Source organism: Lacerta agilis, chromosome 2 (genome assembly GCF_009819535.1).
Source record: "Lacerta agilis isolate rLacAgi1 chromosome 2, rLacAgi1.pri, whole genome shotgun sequence".
Taxonomy (NCBI): Eukaryota; Metazoa; Chordata; class Lepidosauria; order Squamata; family Lacertidae; genus Lacerta; species Lacerta agilis.
This window is the reverse complement of record NC_046313.1, coordinates 60430479-60448756: the sequence shown is the minus strand read 5'-3', so window position 1 is coordinate 60448756 and position 18278 is coordinate 60430479. Positions and strand designations below refer to the sequence as shown.

At 43.0% G+C, this 18278-nt stretch overlaps 1 protein-coding gene across 2 annotated transcripts in view; it reads left to right on the top strand.

The window, feature by feature from the left end:
• The window catches only part of GLRA1 (glycine receptor alpha 1), a 93555-nt gene that overhangs the window by 46331 nt on the left and 28946 nt on the right, over window positions 1-18278 (top strand). For both annotated transcript variants that reach the window (XM_033140326.1, XM_033140325.1), the window contains exon 3: window positions 5396-5463. In XM_033140326.1, the coding sequence (XP_032996217.1) occupies window positions 5396-5463 (68 nt within the window). The remainder of the gene's footprint in view (window positions 1-5395; window positions 5464-18278) is intronic.

Here is an 18278-nt window from a genome sequence, read left to right as displayed (position 1 = left end):
GTTAAAATTAAAAGCAAGGGGGAGGAGAAAAAAAACCCTTTTTGTGGGTGAAGCCCACAGTGGGTGCTTCAAATCATCTGTTTATTGAGCATTAATTCTTGTTTACAGGGAGATTAGAGGACACTGGCTATTTAATGAGCATTCATTCTGATTTGTTTACAGGGAGGTTAGATGATGTTATGTCATGGCAAGTGTTACCCAACACTCTCCAGCACATCTTCCCACCATATTCCTTACCATAAAAATTCTGATCTTTTGGGAAAGCAGTATTGTTGCGCAAGCCCTCCTCATTGATTATAATTGTGCAACCTTCATTTGCCGGGACATGATTGAACTCCACCCACAAATAGCAACAGTCTGGAATTTGTCCATTTCTTAAATATTCTTCCTGAGCACATGCAGAAAATAGAGATGGGGAGAATTTGAACAATATTGCTAATTTATATGTCACATTGGTAACCCAGACTACCTGAGTGGCTACATACATTTCACTGTTATCCTCACAATAACTGTTTCAGATGAGTTAGGCTAGGAGGAGAAGTAGTTTCAGGACGGAGGAGAATTTTGTTTGGTCTGCATTTTTTAAGCGAACCGACGTAATTCACACCTCGTACACAGCTCTGAATGTAATCAGATTTTGCATGCCTCTGAATCTTGCAGTATAGTCCTTGGCTTAGAAAGTGAACCAAAATCCTTTACAAAAGTTTATTTTAGGATAAAATGTGTTCAGAAAAGTGTATTTCAAAGAAATGCATAAATAGTATTTATCACAAAACACATCTTTAAATACATATTTTAAGATGTGTTTTGTGATAAGTTTGAAGGATAGGCGTGCCTGGCGTGCTCTGGTCCATGGGGTCACGAAGAGTTGGACACGACTGAACGACTGAACAACAACAAAATTCCTTTGAAATACTATTTATGTATTTCTTTGAATGCAAATGCTCATACAGAGTGTTGTTGTTAAATCATTATTAATGTGGAAACAGGATGGAAGCATCTTAAGAAATGCATGTGAAATTGACACTGACCAGAAATAGACCAACCTACAACCCCAGTTGCTGTCTTCCCAAACCATGCTCAACAAAACCCTGTGGTAGCATAGACAGAGGCCATTTCCAGCACTTCCAATCTGCAAACCATTGAAATGTATGGGATCAATCCCCACATGCAGTTTTTAACAGGCTGGCACATATTCAGCATGGAGAGGACACTGTGGAACAGAGGCCAGTTGACATGATGGTGAGCCACTAACCATGCACATAAACAGATAAAAATCACTGTTTGTTTGTTTGTTTGTTTGTTTGTTTGTTGCATAGAATAGATCTAAGATCATCATGAACTCATCTATCTCCAAATCGCCTTCTCCATATTGCCATGCAGAATTGGTTAGGAAACATATTTTTTTCCATGTGACAAGAATACAATCTTTGTCCCCGCCTACCAAGTACAGTCGTACCTTGGAAGCTGAACGCCCTGGCACTTGAACGTTTTGGCTCCTGAACACCGCAAACCCGGAAGTGAGTGTTCCAGTTTGCAAATGTTCTTTTGGAAGCTGAATGTCCGGCGCAGCTTCCGATTGGCAGCAGGAAGCTCCTGCAGCCAATGGGAACCCACGCCTTGGAAGTCGAACATTTTGGAAGTCGAATGGACTTCCGGAACAGATTCCATTTGGCTTCCAAAGTACGACTGTACTACATTCTGCAGAGGAAGATACTCATGAATAGGGGTGTCAGAGAATTCCAATAAAAAAACAGAAACGGAGAGAAAATGCCAGTGTTTACTTATTCCTCCCATGTCCAGAATGGAAATCAAGGGTTGGGTCTTTTAAAACTAAGGGACATTCCATGTGGGTCCATGGAAGGTAAGTAGTAAGCAAACACAAGCCTTGTTGCTCATGCAGCACACCTGTGTAGGCATCAGTCTTCACTTCCAATTTCCCAGCTTTGTGGAGCTTGAACCAACGTAGCATATTACCCTTATGATCTTAAACCGGCAGGTTGTTTTTTTTTTTAAAAAAAAAAAAAAAGAACAGAGGTATTGCATGATTCTTAGCCTGTTACAGAGAGTACCTAATTCAAGCAGGGACTTTCAGATCAGGGGTTACTTAAGAAACCTCCCCTTTAACACTCAGCTGAAAGTTCAACCTGGAAACCCAGAATCCATAGCATAGAATTTATATCAGCTTTGTGGGGAAGGACAAGGAAAACATCCTTTACCATAATTGATGCAGCCTCCAGGTGGCCAGGGGCCATAGCTTTCAATACAGCCACCCGTAGTGAGAGCACTGGAGCATGGTGAAGTTTATTTGCTGCATATGAACTGCCAGACAAAAGCTGGGAAAGACATTAGTTCTCCGTTCACATCTGGCAAACGGGCACTTTTAAAGAAAGGCTTCAGCTTCAGATACACTAAACCTTGAGGCCTTCCAGCCTGCAGCTAAAATGAAGGCTATAATATTGCCAGCTCTCCCCAAAGGAGGAAGTGGCAACAGCTCATCAGCATTTGTTAATATATGTGAGTACTTAGGTTTTAAATGGCACATTGTCTTGCAGTGAGACAAGAATGAGAAAAGATAAGGAAGGGTCATGGCTCAGTGGTACAGCATCTGCTCTGAATGTAAAAGGTCCCAGGTTCAATCTTCAGCTTCAGGTAGAGCTGTGATAGACTTCCTATCTGAAACCCTGGAGAGCCCCTGCCAGGCTGTATACACATCCAGCATTTGAAATGCACAGGAGTCGTGTTTCAGAATGTACTATTGTACATAGCAGTTTGCAATCGTACAGCCCTTCATGCAATATGGCAGCTACTGTCAGGGTTATCTGTATACAGAGGTGGGCATGTTTTCACACGAGTGTGCAACAGTGGTCTCTATTCCTCTCAGTGTTTCCACAGACCCTTTTTATATCTGTATACAGATATTGCTATGTTATCATACAGCTTCCTGTTTTACGTATGACTTTAAGCATGTAGTCTGTCTTTGACCGCAAGCTTTTTCTTTGAAAAATTCCAAGGGCTGCATCGTTGAGCGATGCTTTACATGGGTATATCGCCCCCTTTACATGGGAGGGTGAGGGCGGTCAGGAAGTTTTATTCATTTACTATCCACTGTATGCCAATCCAGATTGGGTTCACCACACTGACAATTTGCATTGAAATAAAAAGTCCCATTTGCTTCAATGCAAATTGCAGGCACGCAGGGGCCAATCCAGATCAGCATCACAGCAGGGAGGAAAAGGTGAAAGCTTCACTACTCTCCCCACACAAACATACCAAGACTCAGGGAACTCACCCTGGCAATTTATAAAAAAAACAAAACTTGCACACACAAGCAAACAATGTGATTAAAGACACAGGTAGCTTGGGTCCTGAGGAAGTCTGGGGTGATGCTGGTTTGAACATAAGGCTCATTTACTGTAGTGGAACCTGCTCCCAGATTAATGCTCACCTAGAACCAGGACCTTTGTAAGCCTGTCAGCAGCCTGGCACGCTCCTGCAGTAATCATGTGTGGAACGGTGAAAGTTCAAGGGTACAGCAATCAAATGTAGGAAAATCACTTTACTGACATGCATGTGTGAGCCAGGCCTTTGCTTCCATAAGAGAATCCTGGAGGAATTCAGTGTGTCTAGACTGCCAGTTACAGCTGTTTCCCAGCAAGACCTTTGAAGCAGGATGGAGCTCTCCTCACCCTTTTCCCCTTCATGCGCAGTCATCCAGAGCCTAGCCCTGAATATAGATTGATACATTATCCTCACTGAATTTTGCAGTCTGCTGCTGCTATTCACAAAAGATTTATTTATATTTGGAAAGAGGGTGGCTGGCCTGCTTAATCCTGTAATCTCTCCAAGGTAGAACTGTAAGTAATAACAGGTATTAAAACAAAGGTGAAATGGAGCAAAGCTCTGAGTGGCACATTTCGGGTCGTTTTGGCATGCGCTGCTAGACAGTCAGGCCTTTGCCTCTAATCTTCACTCTGGTTGGAATCCTCCCCCACTGCTCCCCTGGCCTGGGTGCCCTTTGTCACTTACTGATTGGAAAGGGCATGCTAAGCTTTCTGTCCTTTTTGTCCGAAGTGATTTCTCAGACTTTTATCATCTAGATGCAATGAGCTAAAGGTCTTTAGGTGATGTCACTCCATGCTCAGTTTACTCCATGTCCCTTCCTGTTATCTAATAAGGCTGATTCTGAAAAAGTGAATGGTGCGAAAGGAAGATAGGGCACAAATCATCTCCCTTCCTGAACACTTGGATTGATCCAAGCCTTAAAGCCCATTGAGCTACACACACTGTAATTGACCAGAAAACAGTGGCCGCAGCATCAGATGGGTCCTTAGGTTATATAATTCTTCCCTACCTTCCAGAGGCATGCATAAAAGCCCTTTCTGTCCCATCTTCTAACTATATAGATTGAATGCATGGATGGGAAGCCTAGATGTGTACAATTACGACATGTGTAAGCTTTGTGCGGGGGACGCGGGTGGCGCTGGGGGTTAAATCACAGTGCCGTTTGGGCTTGCCGATCAAAAGGTCGGTGGTTCGAATCCTTGCGACGGAGTGAGCTCCCATTGCTCGGTCCCTGCTCCTGCCCACCTAGCAGTTCGAAAGCACATCAAAGTGCAAGTAGATAAATAGGTACCGCTCCGGTGGGAAGGTAAAGAGCATTTCTGTGCACTGCTCTGGTTTCGCCAGAAGTGGCTTAGTCATGCTGCCCATATGACCCGGAAAAACTGTCTGCGGAAGTGGACAAATGCTAGCTCCCTTGGCCTTTAAAGTGAGATGAGTGCCACAACCCCAGAGTTGTTCACGACTGGACTTAATTGTCAGGGATCCCTTTACCTTTAAGCTTTGTGCACATGCAACCAACAAATACCAGTTGGTGGAAGTCACAAGTGGGGGAAATGCTATTGTATTCAGGTCCTGCTTGCAGTCCTCCCATAGGCACCTGCCTGACCACTGGGGAAACAGGATGCAGGAACTGGATGGGCCTCTACTTACCACCATAATCTGTTCTGGTGGCCCGTCCTTTAGGCGAAACGGGTCACTGGTAGAAGTGCCATTGTGCGCATGTGCAGATGGCGGCAGCCGCTTCTGCACATGCGCGAATCGCAGCAAACCCAGTATTTACTTCTGGGTTTGCCGTGGTCACAACTTGGATCGGGCCCAAGTAGAGGCGGTCGTAGGTAGAGGTTCTACTGTAATTTGTTTTAAGTGCTCCAGTATGTGCTGGAATCTCTCCCTCCAAAACTGTGGCAATCTGAAGGCTCCCATGTAGCATCATCAAATCCGAGTGGGAAGAGACCTTGAGGCTCAGGTGGTGCAAGACCCTGCTGAATGCAGGGTCTAGTTTTGCTAGGTGACACACAGAATTTCTGATCAACCTTCACTTGTTTTACAGGCCCGCCAGTGAATGTCAGCTGCAATATTTTCATCAACAGCTTTGGATCTATTGCAGAAACCACTATGGTGAGTAAAAACAAAATATGGAACCTGTGCATACCGTATCCAGGTCATGAGACAGGCATTATAAGCAGCATGTTTTATTTGCATTTCACACGCTAGAAAAGATAAGTGATTATCTCTCTGTTCTCATGTTTCCCCCTTTTCCTCCCTTGTCAGCAATGGGTAGCAAGCTCACTATCGCTGCTGACAGGATGGGTCAGGGTTTTGTGTTAGGAGCAGAATCTCTCCACAAAGAAGCTGCAAATGAAATGGGTACTTGGGCTTCTTTGGAAGCCGTGCTACTTCCCAGAGCAGCATTTGGGGGAAACAACAACAACAAACCTGGCCAACGGCTATGTAATCTGCTTTGCTAACCAGACAAAAAACCAGAAAGCTCAAGAGTTCCAAAGGGTGCTACAGGTTTCAAAATATATTCAACCCTTTGGATACATTTAGGTGAAATTTAAACACTATTTTAAATTCATCCAGGCTTCGGGGGATGTAAAAACACCGGCCTTCCTACCATGTTGATGTGTTGCTGTGTTGAGGGCAGTTCTAAAATCATGATTAGATTGTTTCTTATTGTAAAACATCCTTTGTTCTGTAGGGGAGAATGATGAAATACATATATGTTATTTGCATCCTTTACTTATCGTATTAGTTTGGTAGAACACTTGCTCATGTGATCCCCATGAGTGGTGGATGCTGGGAATGCTGTCCACACTGAGGTGACAAGTGCTGGAGGGAGTAGGGGAGAGAAATTTGAATTAGTTTGCATTTAAAGTTGAGTCTGCCCAATTCACACTTTCTGAAGCAATATAGGAACTGGAACACAGCCATCCTGTGAAATTCACACTTCCTATGAATTTTGCAATTCAGTTCTCCAAACAAATGAGGGGTACAGAAATGCATCTAGTGGGATAAAATGTGTCTAAAAATGCATATGTTTATGCAAATAACACACAAAAATGCATCATATGGGGGAATTGATTAGCAGAAATGTGTACAAAATGGCATAAAGCCATGTGTACATTAGCAGAAAACCAGAGCTAAAGATTGGAAAGATGAGAAACTGAGAGAAACCAAAATGGAAAAGTGTCTCCCATTGCTATATGCACCATATCATTCTTGATTTCCAAGTCACAAAGTGCTCTCACTTCTCATCATGTCTGAGAGGAAGCTGAAGATTAAGCATCAGCAGACATTTGAAGCTGAGATGGCTGTAATTCTTGAAAGATAGTTTCCAGTTTTAATAATGGTATTTAATTGAAATGCACCATTTTTCATTAAGGAATGCAGGTTGTCAATCATTCCTGGTGACAGACAGAAAAGTGTTTTCTGTATATTAGTTTTTCAGTATACAAAAAACACTAAACCAGTCACTTCCAAACTGAAATACAATTGTATTTTCATGTCATTTTTGAGTTTCATGTGGAAAACTAAAACTCTTGGCTTTTGGTTTTCTAAACAGATGTAGCCAGCAGAGGCTGATGACTCCTACACTTTTGTTTTGGGATCACTATGAGAATACTGCTTCCCTTGGGCTGAAATTTACATAGTTATTACAATTTCAGCTTTTATCTAGAAAGATCATTAAACTGCCAGTATTGGGGGATTTTAGTTCACACATAAGACATTAATGTTGACATTTAAAGACACTAGAGGCAGTCTTTGCAGCACACAAATCAGTAGCTATCATTATGTCAACATGCAAAGGTCTAATGAGTTCACAAACACAGTTTGGGGCACAATCCAAAGGAGAATAATAGGAGCTGGGAGGAGTGCAGGAGCCATCAATAAAGGGCAGGCATTCTCAGGAGAATAGACGAGCAGAAACTCTGGGAAGCAGGTCTGTATCCATCAAAAATTAGGGAGAGTAATGAAAAAGATGTCACAAGTGGGGAGTTTCTAGGGGAAGGTTTCCAGCTCAGTGGAATTCACAAAAGAGAAGATACAGCTAGGAAGAAAGGAGCAGGCTGCTGTAGAAAATGAATGAAACAGAGGAGAATCATAGAGTTGGACGGGAACCTCAGTGTCATCAAGTCCAACCCCCTGCAACACAGAATAATTGGGTACAGAAGGCAAACCCATCTTAAATTCACAATACTGAAAGATCCTAATGTGGTTCTCTTGACCAATTTGTGTTGCATAAACATACAGTTTCATGCACCTGAGGCTCTTTGGGTCAGTCTGTAGAATTGGTCTCCAATCAATTTCCATTAGCAATCAAAATGGTAGTCATCACCTGCTACTACAATCAATGGTAGCAAACTGTTTCCAGCGGCTTAACAAAATGGCCACTTACCCTGTTCTAGGTGGGCAGTGGTTGTGGCCTCTACTGCACTGACTGCCTTTCCTAGATGCTGGGAGTCACATTGGTGGTCGGCCATTGAAAATCACCCGGCCAGCTGCGTTGCAAGGTGGGATTGCTCACCAAGTACTCCAGTTCAAACTGCCCAGTCATGGGCACCTGAGGGGATTTGAGCTTGGTGGATGGACCAGGAGGCACAAATTTCCACTCTGGTCCAATGGCCACCTTTAAAAGCCAACTGCACTTGTCACTTACAGTGCAGTTGGCCAAAGAACAAACCCTCCCTCCCTCTGTTCATGCTGCACCGTAGTTGACTTGTTCTAACCTTGTTTTGCCTCCTTTGCACTCTACTGGACTTTGTTGTGGTTCCCCATGGTTGCCATATCCAGAGCTGGGAAGAAATTGCCACAAACAGATTGGGCCCGTTTGCAAGCTTTGCCTTCCTCGTAGCAAAATGTCCTTGGGTATGGCCAAAGCAGCTTTCAGAGAAGCTGATGAATGCTTGCCCTTTGTGCTGCTTCTCTTTATTATAATGTCTTGCACCAGAGCAAGACAACGGCTCTGAAGAAATGTCTTCATGTGTACATAAAGGCAAGGCGGTGCCCTCTTTTTGCCTGGCCATACATACTTGGATTTTATCTGTAGTGGCAGCTGGCAAAATGACTTGCTAGTGGGAAATGCTGGCTACTGCTGCAGAACAATCAAAGGGGAAGGGGAACACCTGCCCTACCTGATATCTGCCAGGAAGTGGCAGTGGAGGCCGAGACCCCTTCAGTCAGCATCGTGCAAGTGTGCAGTTACTTGCTAACTGGTTTGCCACCAATGGTGCAGGCTGTTGGCATCTTGTGAGGCTGGATAGCCAGTCAGCAACTCTGCCCTTGCACCATGCTGCCTGAGGCATTCCTTGCTTCTTCCAACTCTACAATTCTATGATTCCTCTGGCTCCCACTGCCTATCAGTAAAGGTAACACATTCCCTTCAAGCTCTGCAGTGGTGGCTGGCTGTCACCAACTCGAGGGAATATTGTTGCAACAACACTTCTTGTTGTTGTTCAGTCATTCAGTCGTGTCCGACTCTTCGTGAACCCATGGACCAGAGCACGCCAGGCACGCCTATCCTTCACTGCCTCTCGCAGTTTGGCCAAACTCATGTCAGTAGCTTCGAGAACACTGTCCAACCATCTCATCCTCCGTCGTCCCCTTCTCCTTGTGCCCTCCATCTTTCCCAACATCAGGGTCTTTTCTACACTTCTAGTTGAGATTCAGTTGAGAGAGATTCCTGCACTGCAGAAGGTTGGACTAGATAACCCTCAAGGTCCCTTCCAACTTTATAATTCTATGGTTCTAGATCTTTTAACATCAGAACTGGTTCAGCCAGTGTCCTGGAGCCACCGCCGAGTGAGTAAGGATAAGCACACTGCAGTTGAACCCATCTACATTGAAGGAGGGATAGCCAGATACCACAGTTTCCTAGGAGAGGGAAGCAGACTTGTCACTGGTGTCATTTCTCCATCCTTAGTCAACCAAGTTCAGAGCTGGGAGGTCCTACCTTGTTCTTCCACATTCAGGTTCTAGGGATGGCCAGGAGTGCCTCCCCCCATCCCCACCCCCCACATCACCCCATCTTTGGCTGCTCCATCAGCTGAGGCACTTTCTGGGCAATGAGGTTTTGGAAGCCATAGCCTGTGCTTTTGTAGCGTCACAAGTTCTGCATGTGACTGGCTGTGCTTGAAAAATGTTTGGAAGCTGCCTTTGGTGCACAACATATCTTTTTATGGGGATACGGAAATGTGAACATGTGATACGTTTCAACAGTCTTATATTTACCAGAGGCAGTTTCTATTTTTCTGGTAAAATGCCCTTCCTGTTTTGTTCCTATATTCACAAACATGCACCAGAGCTCAGTCCACTCCAAGGTCTCTTGTTAAATCTCTGGAAGGGATGCATGTGCGTTTTGACTCTAGTACGCAGGCATGTAAAATGACAATATGTTCCTACCCTTCTGTGGCACCACTGCCTATCTGCATAGCTAATGTTGCTGAACGATTGAGTTGCAGCTGCTCTTTCCTAAGTACAACTATCCATGGTGAGATTAAATACCTTATTAAACATTTTTCATTGGGTGTGCTTTTTCAGGAAACCGTTACGGTCAGCTTAATATAGCACAGGTGTTAAAGGCTCTTCAGACAATGTGCAGTGGGGAAAAGAGGGGATGATGTTCGATGTGAAAATAGAATAGGCATGTTAGAAGTCTGCAAGAGCAATATTATTACTTGGTTGCTCTTAATTGCTTCTGGACCCAGTTCAGTGGTGATGGCCTTAACCTATACAGCTCACCCTGAACATCTTCCTATATATCCTTGGGCCTATCACCTTTCTTTAAGAGTTACAAGTTAGGAGTGAATATGGAGCAGGGACTTTATATTGGTGGCACCTTGATTGTGACCATTCCCCCCCCCCACGTCAATCTTGGTTTAGTTTTAGAACATCTTATAGGACATTCCTTTTCTAAAAAACAATTGTATGGTTCAATTTTAATGTGGCAATGATTTGGATTATAACGCAGTGTTTTGCTTGATTTCTCCCCTTTTTAATTTATTTTGCAATGTCTTCAATTTTGTAAGTTGCTTTGATTTGTTAAAAAAAAGGCAGAATAAAATATTTAAACCTATCAGTATTATTATACAGGAAATAAATAAGGCAGAACCAAAACAGGATTACTTTGCACTCCCATCCATTCTGACTTGGACATCACAATCAGAGTGGGAATTCTGAACATGCCAATGGTTTCCTCTTGTCCTGTTCTAAACAGTTTGGGTAACCTAAGGATGTGGACTGGGTTTTTTGGGAGAGGTGAAACTGGCCATTTGTACTCATCTCTCTTGCCCTTCTCAACTGATTGAAGAGGGAGAATTCTTCTATCATGAGTGGCTGAGGTTCTAAATGTTTCCTTGAGGGAGATTATGGAGGAAGCTGTTGTGAGACCTCTCTTTTAAAAGACCTCCGCTGGATTGTCCCAACCTAAAAAACTATTTCCAGTCTCCAATTCACCATTCCTGGGTAAGGTAATGGAGCATGTAATGGCATCTCAGCTCCAGGTATTCCTGAAGGAAACCAATTGTCTGGATCATCAATCTTGCTTGTAGCCTGGATATGAAAGTGAAACAAGGGCAGAAGACCTACCTTAGAAAATTGACAGGGGAAGTGCAACCTTTTAAACCTGGAACTCTCAGTGATTTTCAATGCAATTTAGTATGGCATCATTCTGAACCATTCCATGGAACTGGGATTAATATATATTATGTTTTGGTGACTCCAGCCATTCCTGGAGGGGAGGATTGAGAACACATTGTGCTAAGGCTCTTTCACCCCCTGGCCAAGGTTCCATTACGTTTCCAACATCTATATGAAACTGCTGGGTGAGGTTGTCCAGAGATTTAGTTGTGTCATCAATAGGCTGATGGCACTCAACAACACCTCTCATTTTCACCTGCTCTCGAAGATGTGAAAGAAGTAAAATTTGGACCAGGTAAACAGACTGGAGCTTAAATCTCAGAAACTGTTGTCTGATTTGAGGCTGTACTGATCCAGATGCAGGGGTTTAGCTTGTTTTGGGTGGAATCACAGGTTCACAGTTTGGGTATGCTCCTCAGCCCAGCATTATCCTAGAATAATGGCCTTGGGAAGTCCTAGCCAAGTCCCTTCTTGGGGAAATCAGACCTTGTCATGGTCTTTCACACCCCATCCACATTTGGTATATGTAAAATTCTGTATATAGGGCTCTATTTAAAAGATGTTCAGAAATTTTCCAGATTATTGTGTGGTGTAAAGCATTATTTACAAAAAGGCTGTTTCAGCTGTACTGATTGCTACCAATTTGCTTCCAGGGCCAAGCCAGATGGTTGATTTTAAGCTTTAAGGCTCTAAAAGATCTGCCTCTTTCCATATGAACGTGCTCAGGTGCTTCTCTCAAGAACTGAAACCCAATCACACACCCACTCACTGTCTGAAGTATGGTAATTGGAAGCATAAGACAGAGTTTTATTGATGCAGTCTTGGAAAGTCCTTCCCAAAGAGGAGGCCTCTGTGGGAGGGCATCTGCCCTGTATGCAGAAGATCCATAATTTAATTAACCAGCATCTCCAGGTAGGACTGAGAAAGACTCCTGTCTGAAACTGTGACAGCTGCTGCCAGTCAGCTGCTGGGAGACCTGTGGCCCTCCAGATGAACTCCCATCAGCTCCAACCAGCCTAGCCAATAGTAAGGAAATGTGGGAGTTGGAGTCCAACAACATCTGGAGTGCCATGTGATGTAGACAACACTAAGCTGGATGGACTAATGGTTTAATTCAGGAGAAAGCAGATTCCTATGTTCCCTTGCTCACTTTTTGAAAAGTGGCCAGATCTGTCCAGTTGGAAATGGTTCTTTTGGTGGCTTTTCCTTTCCAACTTACTTTTCAATGAATTGCTTTTAATGTTTCCTACTGCAAGCCTGGGGTCCACAGTGGTGTCCGTGGACAGAGTGGCTGCCAAGTTTCTCTGCCCTCCTATTTTTTAATTTTTAAATGGGGTTAGGAAGTTTGCTGCATTTTTGCCTGTGCTTCTTTGGAGAGATGCATTCCCTGTTTGTTGGGGGGGGGGGAGGCTTGGAGGACCACCAGTTTTCTTCCATGAAATTGACATTTTGTGCTACCCATAGCAGTTTCTTAAATTTCCAAATGTACCGAGCGGCCCAAAAAGGTTGAGGATGCCTGTTGTAAGCCATCTTTGAGGATCCATGGTGGAAAGGTAGGGTCAAAATATTAAGCAGAAGAATATAAATATTTGACTCAAAATAATGAATGGATATCAGACTGGTCACCCCTCCCAAGTAACTTCAAAGTTGGTAGCAAAAGTTACCAATGCAAGCTTAAATTAAAGATAAAGAGTTGACATTTGGAATCCTCATTCTGTTGTGCCCTTTTGTATCTATATGATCTATATATAATTTGATCTATTTAAAGAAATCTCATATGCTATCCATCTCACTTCAAAAGGTTAAACCAAATGTAACCTTATAGGCAACTGCATTGCAACCCACAGCAACTACAGAGATTAATATAAAGGGCACCAGAAACCAGAGGCTGGAAATAACCGAAAATAATTGTTAGGAGTCATCCGGGCACGAACTTTTCAATCAAAGAATGAACTTGGGGGGGGGGGATAAATGGGTCATAATAGGCAACTTTCCGCTTACTAGCCACAAGTCTCAAAAATGAGAAGAAGCTTATCAGAGCATTCAGAAGAAAGAACAGTCAGGTCATATATGCTGGGGATAGTGCTAGAAGTTATGAGGAAAGACAGAATTTGCAACCATGGGTTTCCTTAACTCTAATGTGGATGTGGCTCCCCTTTTTTGGCCCATGGAAGAAGTATGAGAGAAAAAGAGAGAGAGAGAGAGAGAGAGAGAGAGAGAGAGAGAGAGAGAGAGAGAGAGCGCAATCAAGTATAAAGAATGCTTATTTCAAGCCTTACTTTGTGGTGGAAGGAGGCTCCATTGGACACCATGGGAAGGCCCCTGTGAATACATATACATAGAAACATGAGGGAGCTGCTTAATCTTTCCCTTATTTGTGAATTCTCGAGCAAATAGTCCCATGCTAGAGACAATTCACTACCCAATGACAATTCACTACCCAAAACTAGACTGAGAAGCCAATCTGAGAAGAAAGCAGGAATGGGGCAAGGTTTCTGCCTGAGAAGAATCAACAGCTGCAGGAGGAGCAGGCTCACCAAACCCTTCCAATACATCTGCCACTTGCCTTTGCATTCTCGTTACATTGGTTTGGATACACAAGTTCACCAAGATAATTGCTATTTCTGGCTTCAGGGATCAGTTGTAATTTTGTGCATCGCAAGAGAGAAATGGATTCAAACTAATCCACTAAGGCAACTGAGGCTTGCACAGATATAACATGATGCTGGTGTTCTTGTTAGGGGTGTGTGGATTGACTGTAGTTCCCCAGGAAGTATGCAAGCAACCCCCTTTCAATATGTGTTTGACTGCAAACACACACACACACACACATCACACTGAACCCAGAAGTGACCCGAAAATGTTTGTTAAGGAGGCTGGGGGTTGTAGCTATATGAGAAGTAAACTACACTTTGAAGGGCACTTTGGGAAAAGCCATGTGATGAAATTAAAAGATGCCTGCTTCTTGGGAGAAAAGTGATGACAAACCTAGACAGCATCTTAAAAAGGAGAGACATCACCTTGCTGACAAAGGTCCTTATAGTTAAAGCTATGGTTTTCCCTGTAGTGATGTATGGAAGTGAGAGCTGGACCATAAAGAAGGCTGATTGCCAAAGAACTGATACTTTTGAATTATGGTGTTGGATGAGACTCCTGAGAGTCCCATGGACTGCAAGAAGGCCAGACCTATCCATTCTGAAGGAAATCAGCCCTGAGTGCTCACTGTAAGGACAGATCCTGAAGCTGAGGCTCCAATACTTTGGCCACCTCATGAGAAGAGAAGACTCCCTGGAAAAGACCCTGATGTTGGGAAAGACTGAGGGCACAAGGAGAAGGGGACGACAGAGGACGAGATGGTTGGACAGTGTTCTCGAAGCTACCAACATGAGTCTGACCAAACTGCAGGAGGCAGTGGAAGACAGGAGTCCCTGGTGTGCTCTGGTCCATGGGGTCACAAAGAGTCGGACATGACTAAACGACTAAACAACAACAACAACAATGTATAGAACCACAGATAACTCAAGACATTTGATTTCTGAAACAAAAAAGAATTCAAATGTTGTTCAATAAGAAATTAAATAATTTCTACGTTGCTGACCAGGGCAGTGTATGCCTAAAATAACCTAAAGTGCAATCCTATTCATGTTTCCTCTGAAGTGAATTCTGCTGTTTTCATCGAGATTTCATTGAGACCAGAGAAGTGCTTTACTGTCATTTAAAGCTGTTTTGATTGGATTTTATGGATTTATATTTTATGGTCCTATCTATGGTGGTGTGATCATTTTTATTTATTTATTATTTTTGCTTTAGTTTGTACACCACCCTGCACGTAAGTGATGAAGGGAGATTGTAAAATGTTTTAATAAATAGAGAATATAATATAATAAATGAGCTAGGGTTGCAGCCCCAAGTGACATTAGAAGTTTCACCTGAACCTCTCTCACTGTACGCATGTCATGTGTGAGTGCTGTTAATGTAAGATAGTCTTCTTCTTCTTCTTCTTCTTCTTCTTCTTCTTCTTCTTCTTCTGCGAACACTCATAGCCAAATAAGATTGTCTTCTATAAACATGGCTTTAACAGTAAGTCCATAAGTGACTGTGGAGGCTAATTCTGGATCCACACAACCTTCCACAGTGGGGTCATAAGATAGTACAGTCCAAGGAGTCAGATGTCCAGCCAAGGAAATGTCACTTTTTACATTCCTGTTATCAGACAACCGAGGCACAACCCAATATCAGTTTCATGTGTGAAAATGCCCTTCCATTGTATAGAATCATACAAATTTAATAAATAATAATAATAATCCCACTAAAATCAGGCTTCCCTTTGAGAGGCCCATTGGAGCATTGGAAACTGGCTTCTACTGAGTCAGGCCATGGGTCCATCTAGCTCAGTATTGTCTACACTAGCTGCCAGAGACTCTCCAGGATTTCAGACAGGAGCTCCCCCCCAAAAAAAAAAATCTGGAGAAACCAGGGTGGATAACAATCAATGGTTTATTTTTTATTTTTTTTAAAATGGATTTTTAAATTTAAATCAGACTTTTTTTAAAATTTAAATCAGATTTTTAAAATAAAATGCTTTTGGAGGAAAAATCTTTCTAAAGATAGTTTTCTATTTAAGATACATTATAGTCTAAAGGCTATTCATCAGGAAATAAGCATTTGTTTTATGTTTTTCATGTGTGCTAAATCTCAGTCTTTTTTAATAATAATAATAATAATGTTTAACCACATCAGTTAACAAACATGGATACATATGCTATAAAGCTATTGTTTTAGTTAAATTAATTGTTTAAATTGGTATTAAGGAAATGATTATTTTTTTTCTCCTTGCAATAAAGTAGAGCAGAAAAGTTGTCCAAATATAAATAGTTAACTTATTAAACCTCACAATAATTTCATAATTATCAGTCTACGTAATTCTTATAGTATAACCAAATCAGTAATTTTTGATAGAACAGTAAAAACTACTCTGAAAATTTATTATTCCAAAAATGAAACCTTCATTTGGTTGTAAATATTAAGATTATACCAGCAAGAATGAGTCTTTCTGTTAAAAAAAAAAAAGATTTAAATCAAGTCTTACTGACTAGTGATTTAAATCATTATTTAAATCAAATCCACTCTGGGAGAGAGAAACCAAGTGTAGAAACTGGGACCTTCTGCATGCAATGTCAACGCTCTACTGCTGAGCTCCAGCCCTTTCCCAAATGGTACCTGGTATCTTCCTTCAATCTCCCACAGTTAAGGACTCTGCTCAAACCTCCTTTTATTCAAAGCCTGCTTAGTTCCCCAAGCCATAAAATCCTTGCTTTCCCAAATCGCTCTTGCACCTTTTCATCATGCAAGGCAATAAACATCGAGCAGCTTCTGCTGTAATTCCTCTCCAACTAGATTTATTTCATGCCTTACATGAAATAGGCACAGGATCAGGGCTGACCTGCCAGCGTTTGGCCGGTTTGCTGCTGAATAGGCAAAAGAGTCTTTTTCTTTCTCCCTGTTAGGCCAATTACATTGATTTCCACTGACTGCAGCCATCACTGATTTTCACAAACAGAAAGGGGAGGGAATCGATGCATTTGATTTGCTCAGGTGCTGCTGTCTGTAGAGACTCGAGCCTCTTCTCTTCAAAGCTGTCCATTCCGCCTGCCCCCATTTTAACTATATCTTTCTTACCTGACTTCAGACTTGCGTGACTGGTTAGTTGTGCAGAAGGCCAATCCCATTATTGGCTGTCTTCAGCTATTCAACAGCTTTCTAAAGATATCTTACCTTGGGGAGGAAATGGGTAATTAGCCAGAACATGTGAAGGTGACTTCTTAGAGCCCAGCCCCTCTCGCAAAAGAGCAGGGAATAAAATTTTATTCATGCCTCTAAGAGGCATACTTTCAAGTTCAAATGGAGGTGGAGAGCCAGCAGGAGAAAGTTATGTGGTGCCATTAGCACTGCAAAAGCGCCTGTGGTGACAGGTGGACTTTATAAAGGCAAACACGTCTTGAATTTCTATAAGGATATTAACTGTGCTAAAATGATGTGAAGATGTTTGTCAGAAGTCCTTAAGAACATAGAAGAGCTGGCTGGACCAATGTAGTCCAGTATCACGTTCTCATATCAGCCAACCAGGAATCTATAGGCAACCCACAAGCAAGGCCTAAGCCCCACAGTGCTCTCCCAACTTCTGAGGAGCTGGCATCTTTCCTGCAGATAGAACATTTATGCACAGTACACTACACTGGATCCTGTGTCCATTTCTGTTAACAACCCTGGAAATCCTGTGTCCGTTTCTGTTAACAACCCTGGATCTTCCCACAGGATAATATAGTTTTGCATCATAACCTTGTGCTTGGTACATAACAGCTTGATGGTTACAGTTATGGAGATCTTAAGTGGATTTCATTCATTTATTTAAAGAAATCATCTTCTTTTCCTGCTGCTACTGTACAGTACACTGCAGGGAATACCAGAAGCCTCAGTAACCTTGGTACATTCCTGTACTGGCCATATGGTTACACATCCAGGAACTAGGAATATTTCTTGTCTCCAGAGTAGTGGGCTGAAACCAGTTCTGACTGGTGGCGCTCCAGGCAGGGAGAATAGAAATATGGGAGGCCAGAGCCAATTAGGGGCAGGACATCTGCACAGAAAGGACCCTGGAAGGAACCTCAGCAGATTTATAGACAACAGCTGTGAGTAGCAAAGTCTGCTGAAGGACCGTTGCCCAGTGGTAGAGCAGCAGAGCACATGCTTCCCTTAATAAAGGTCTGGGCTTTAGGAATGACTGGCCAGTCCAACTGGAAACCTGACTGCCATATTCTGGACCAACAACAGTTGCCGAACCCTCTTCAAAGACAGGTCTGTGGACTTCCGGTTGAGCGCGGAGCCGGTTTTGCTCGGCTGAGCAAACCTGAGCGTGGCAGGGACGGGGTGTCTTCTACAGCGCAGAAGACCCCCAAAGAACCCCAAATCAAGAGTTTTGGGGGCTTGGTCGTCCGGCGGGTGCCAGAAGGGTGCTCCTCCCTCCCCGGTAAGGCTCTGTTTTGAGCCCCCGAGAGCGAGGGAGTGGAGCCCCGGCGCATCGGACATACTGCTTTCCCTGCCTGCGTGAAGCTGCGGTACTGAGGGGCTACAGCGTTTCAATTCTTCCAAGTAAAGAAAAAAATCGACAAATGGACAAATCTGAAGATAAAACTGTGAGTAATTTGGTTTGATTTGGCTTCGGAGGGGATTCTAAAAACGGAAGTCAATCCCTCTCTGCTGAAGATTAAGAGACAGCGCGATTTTGTAGCTGAAGC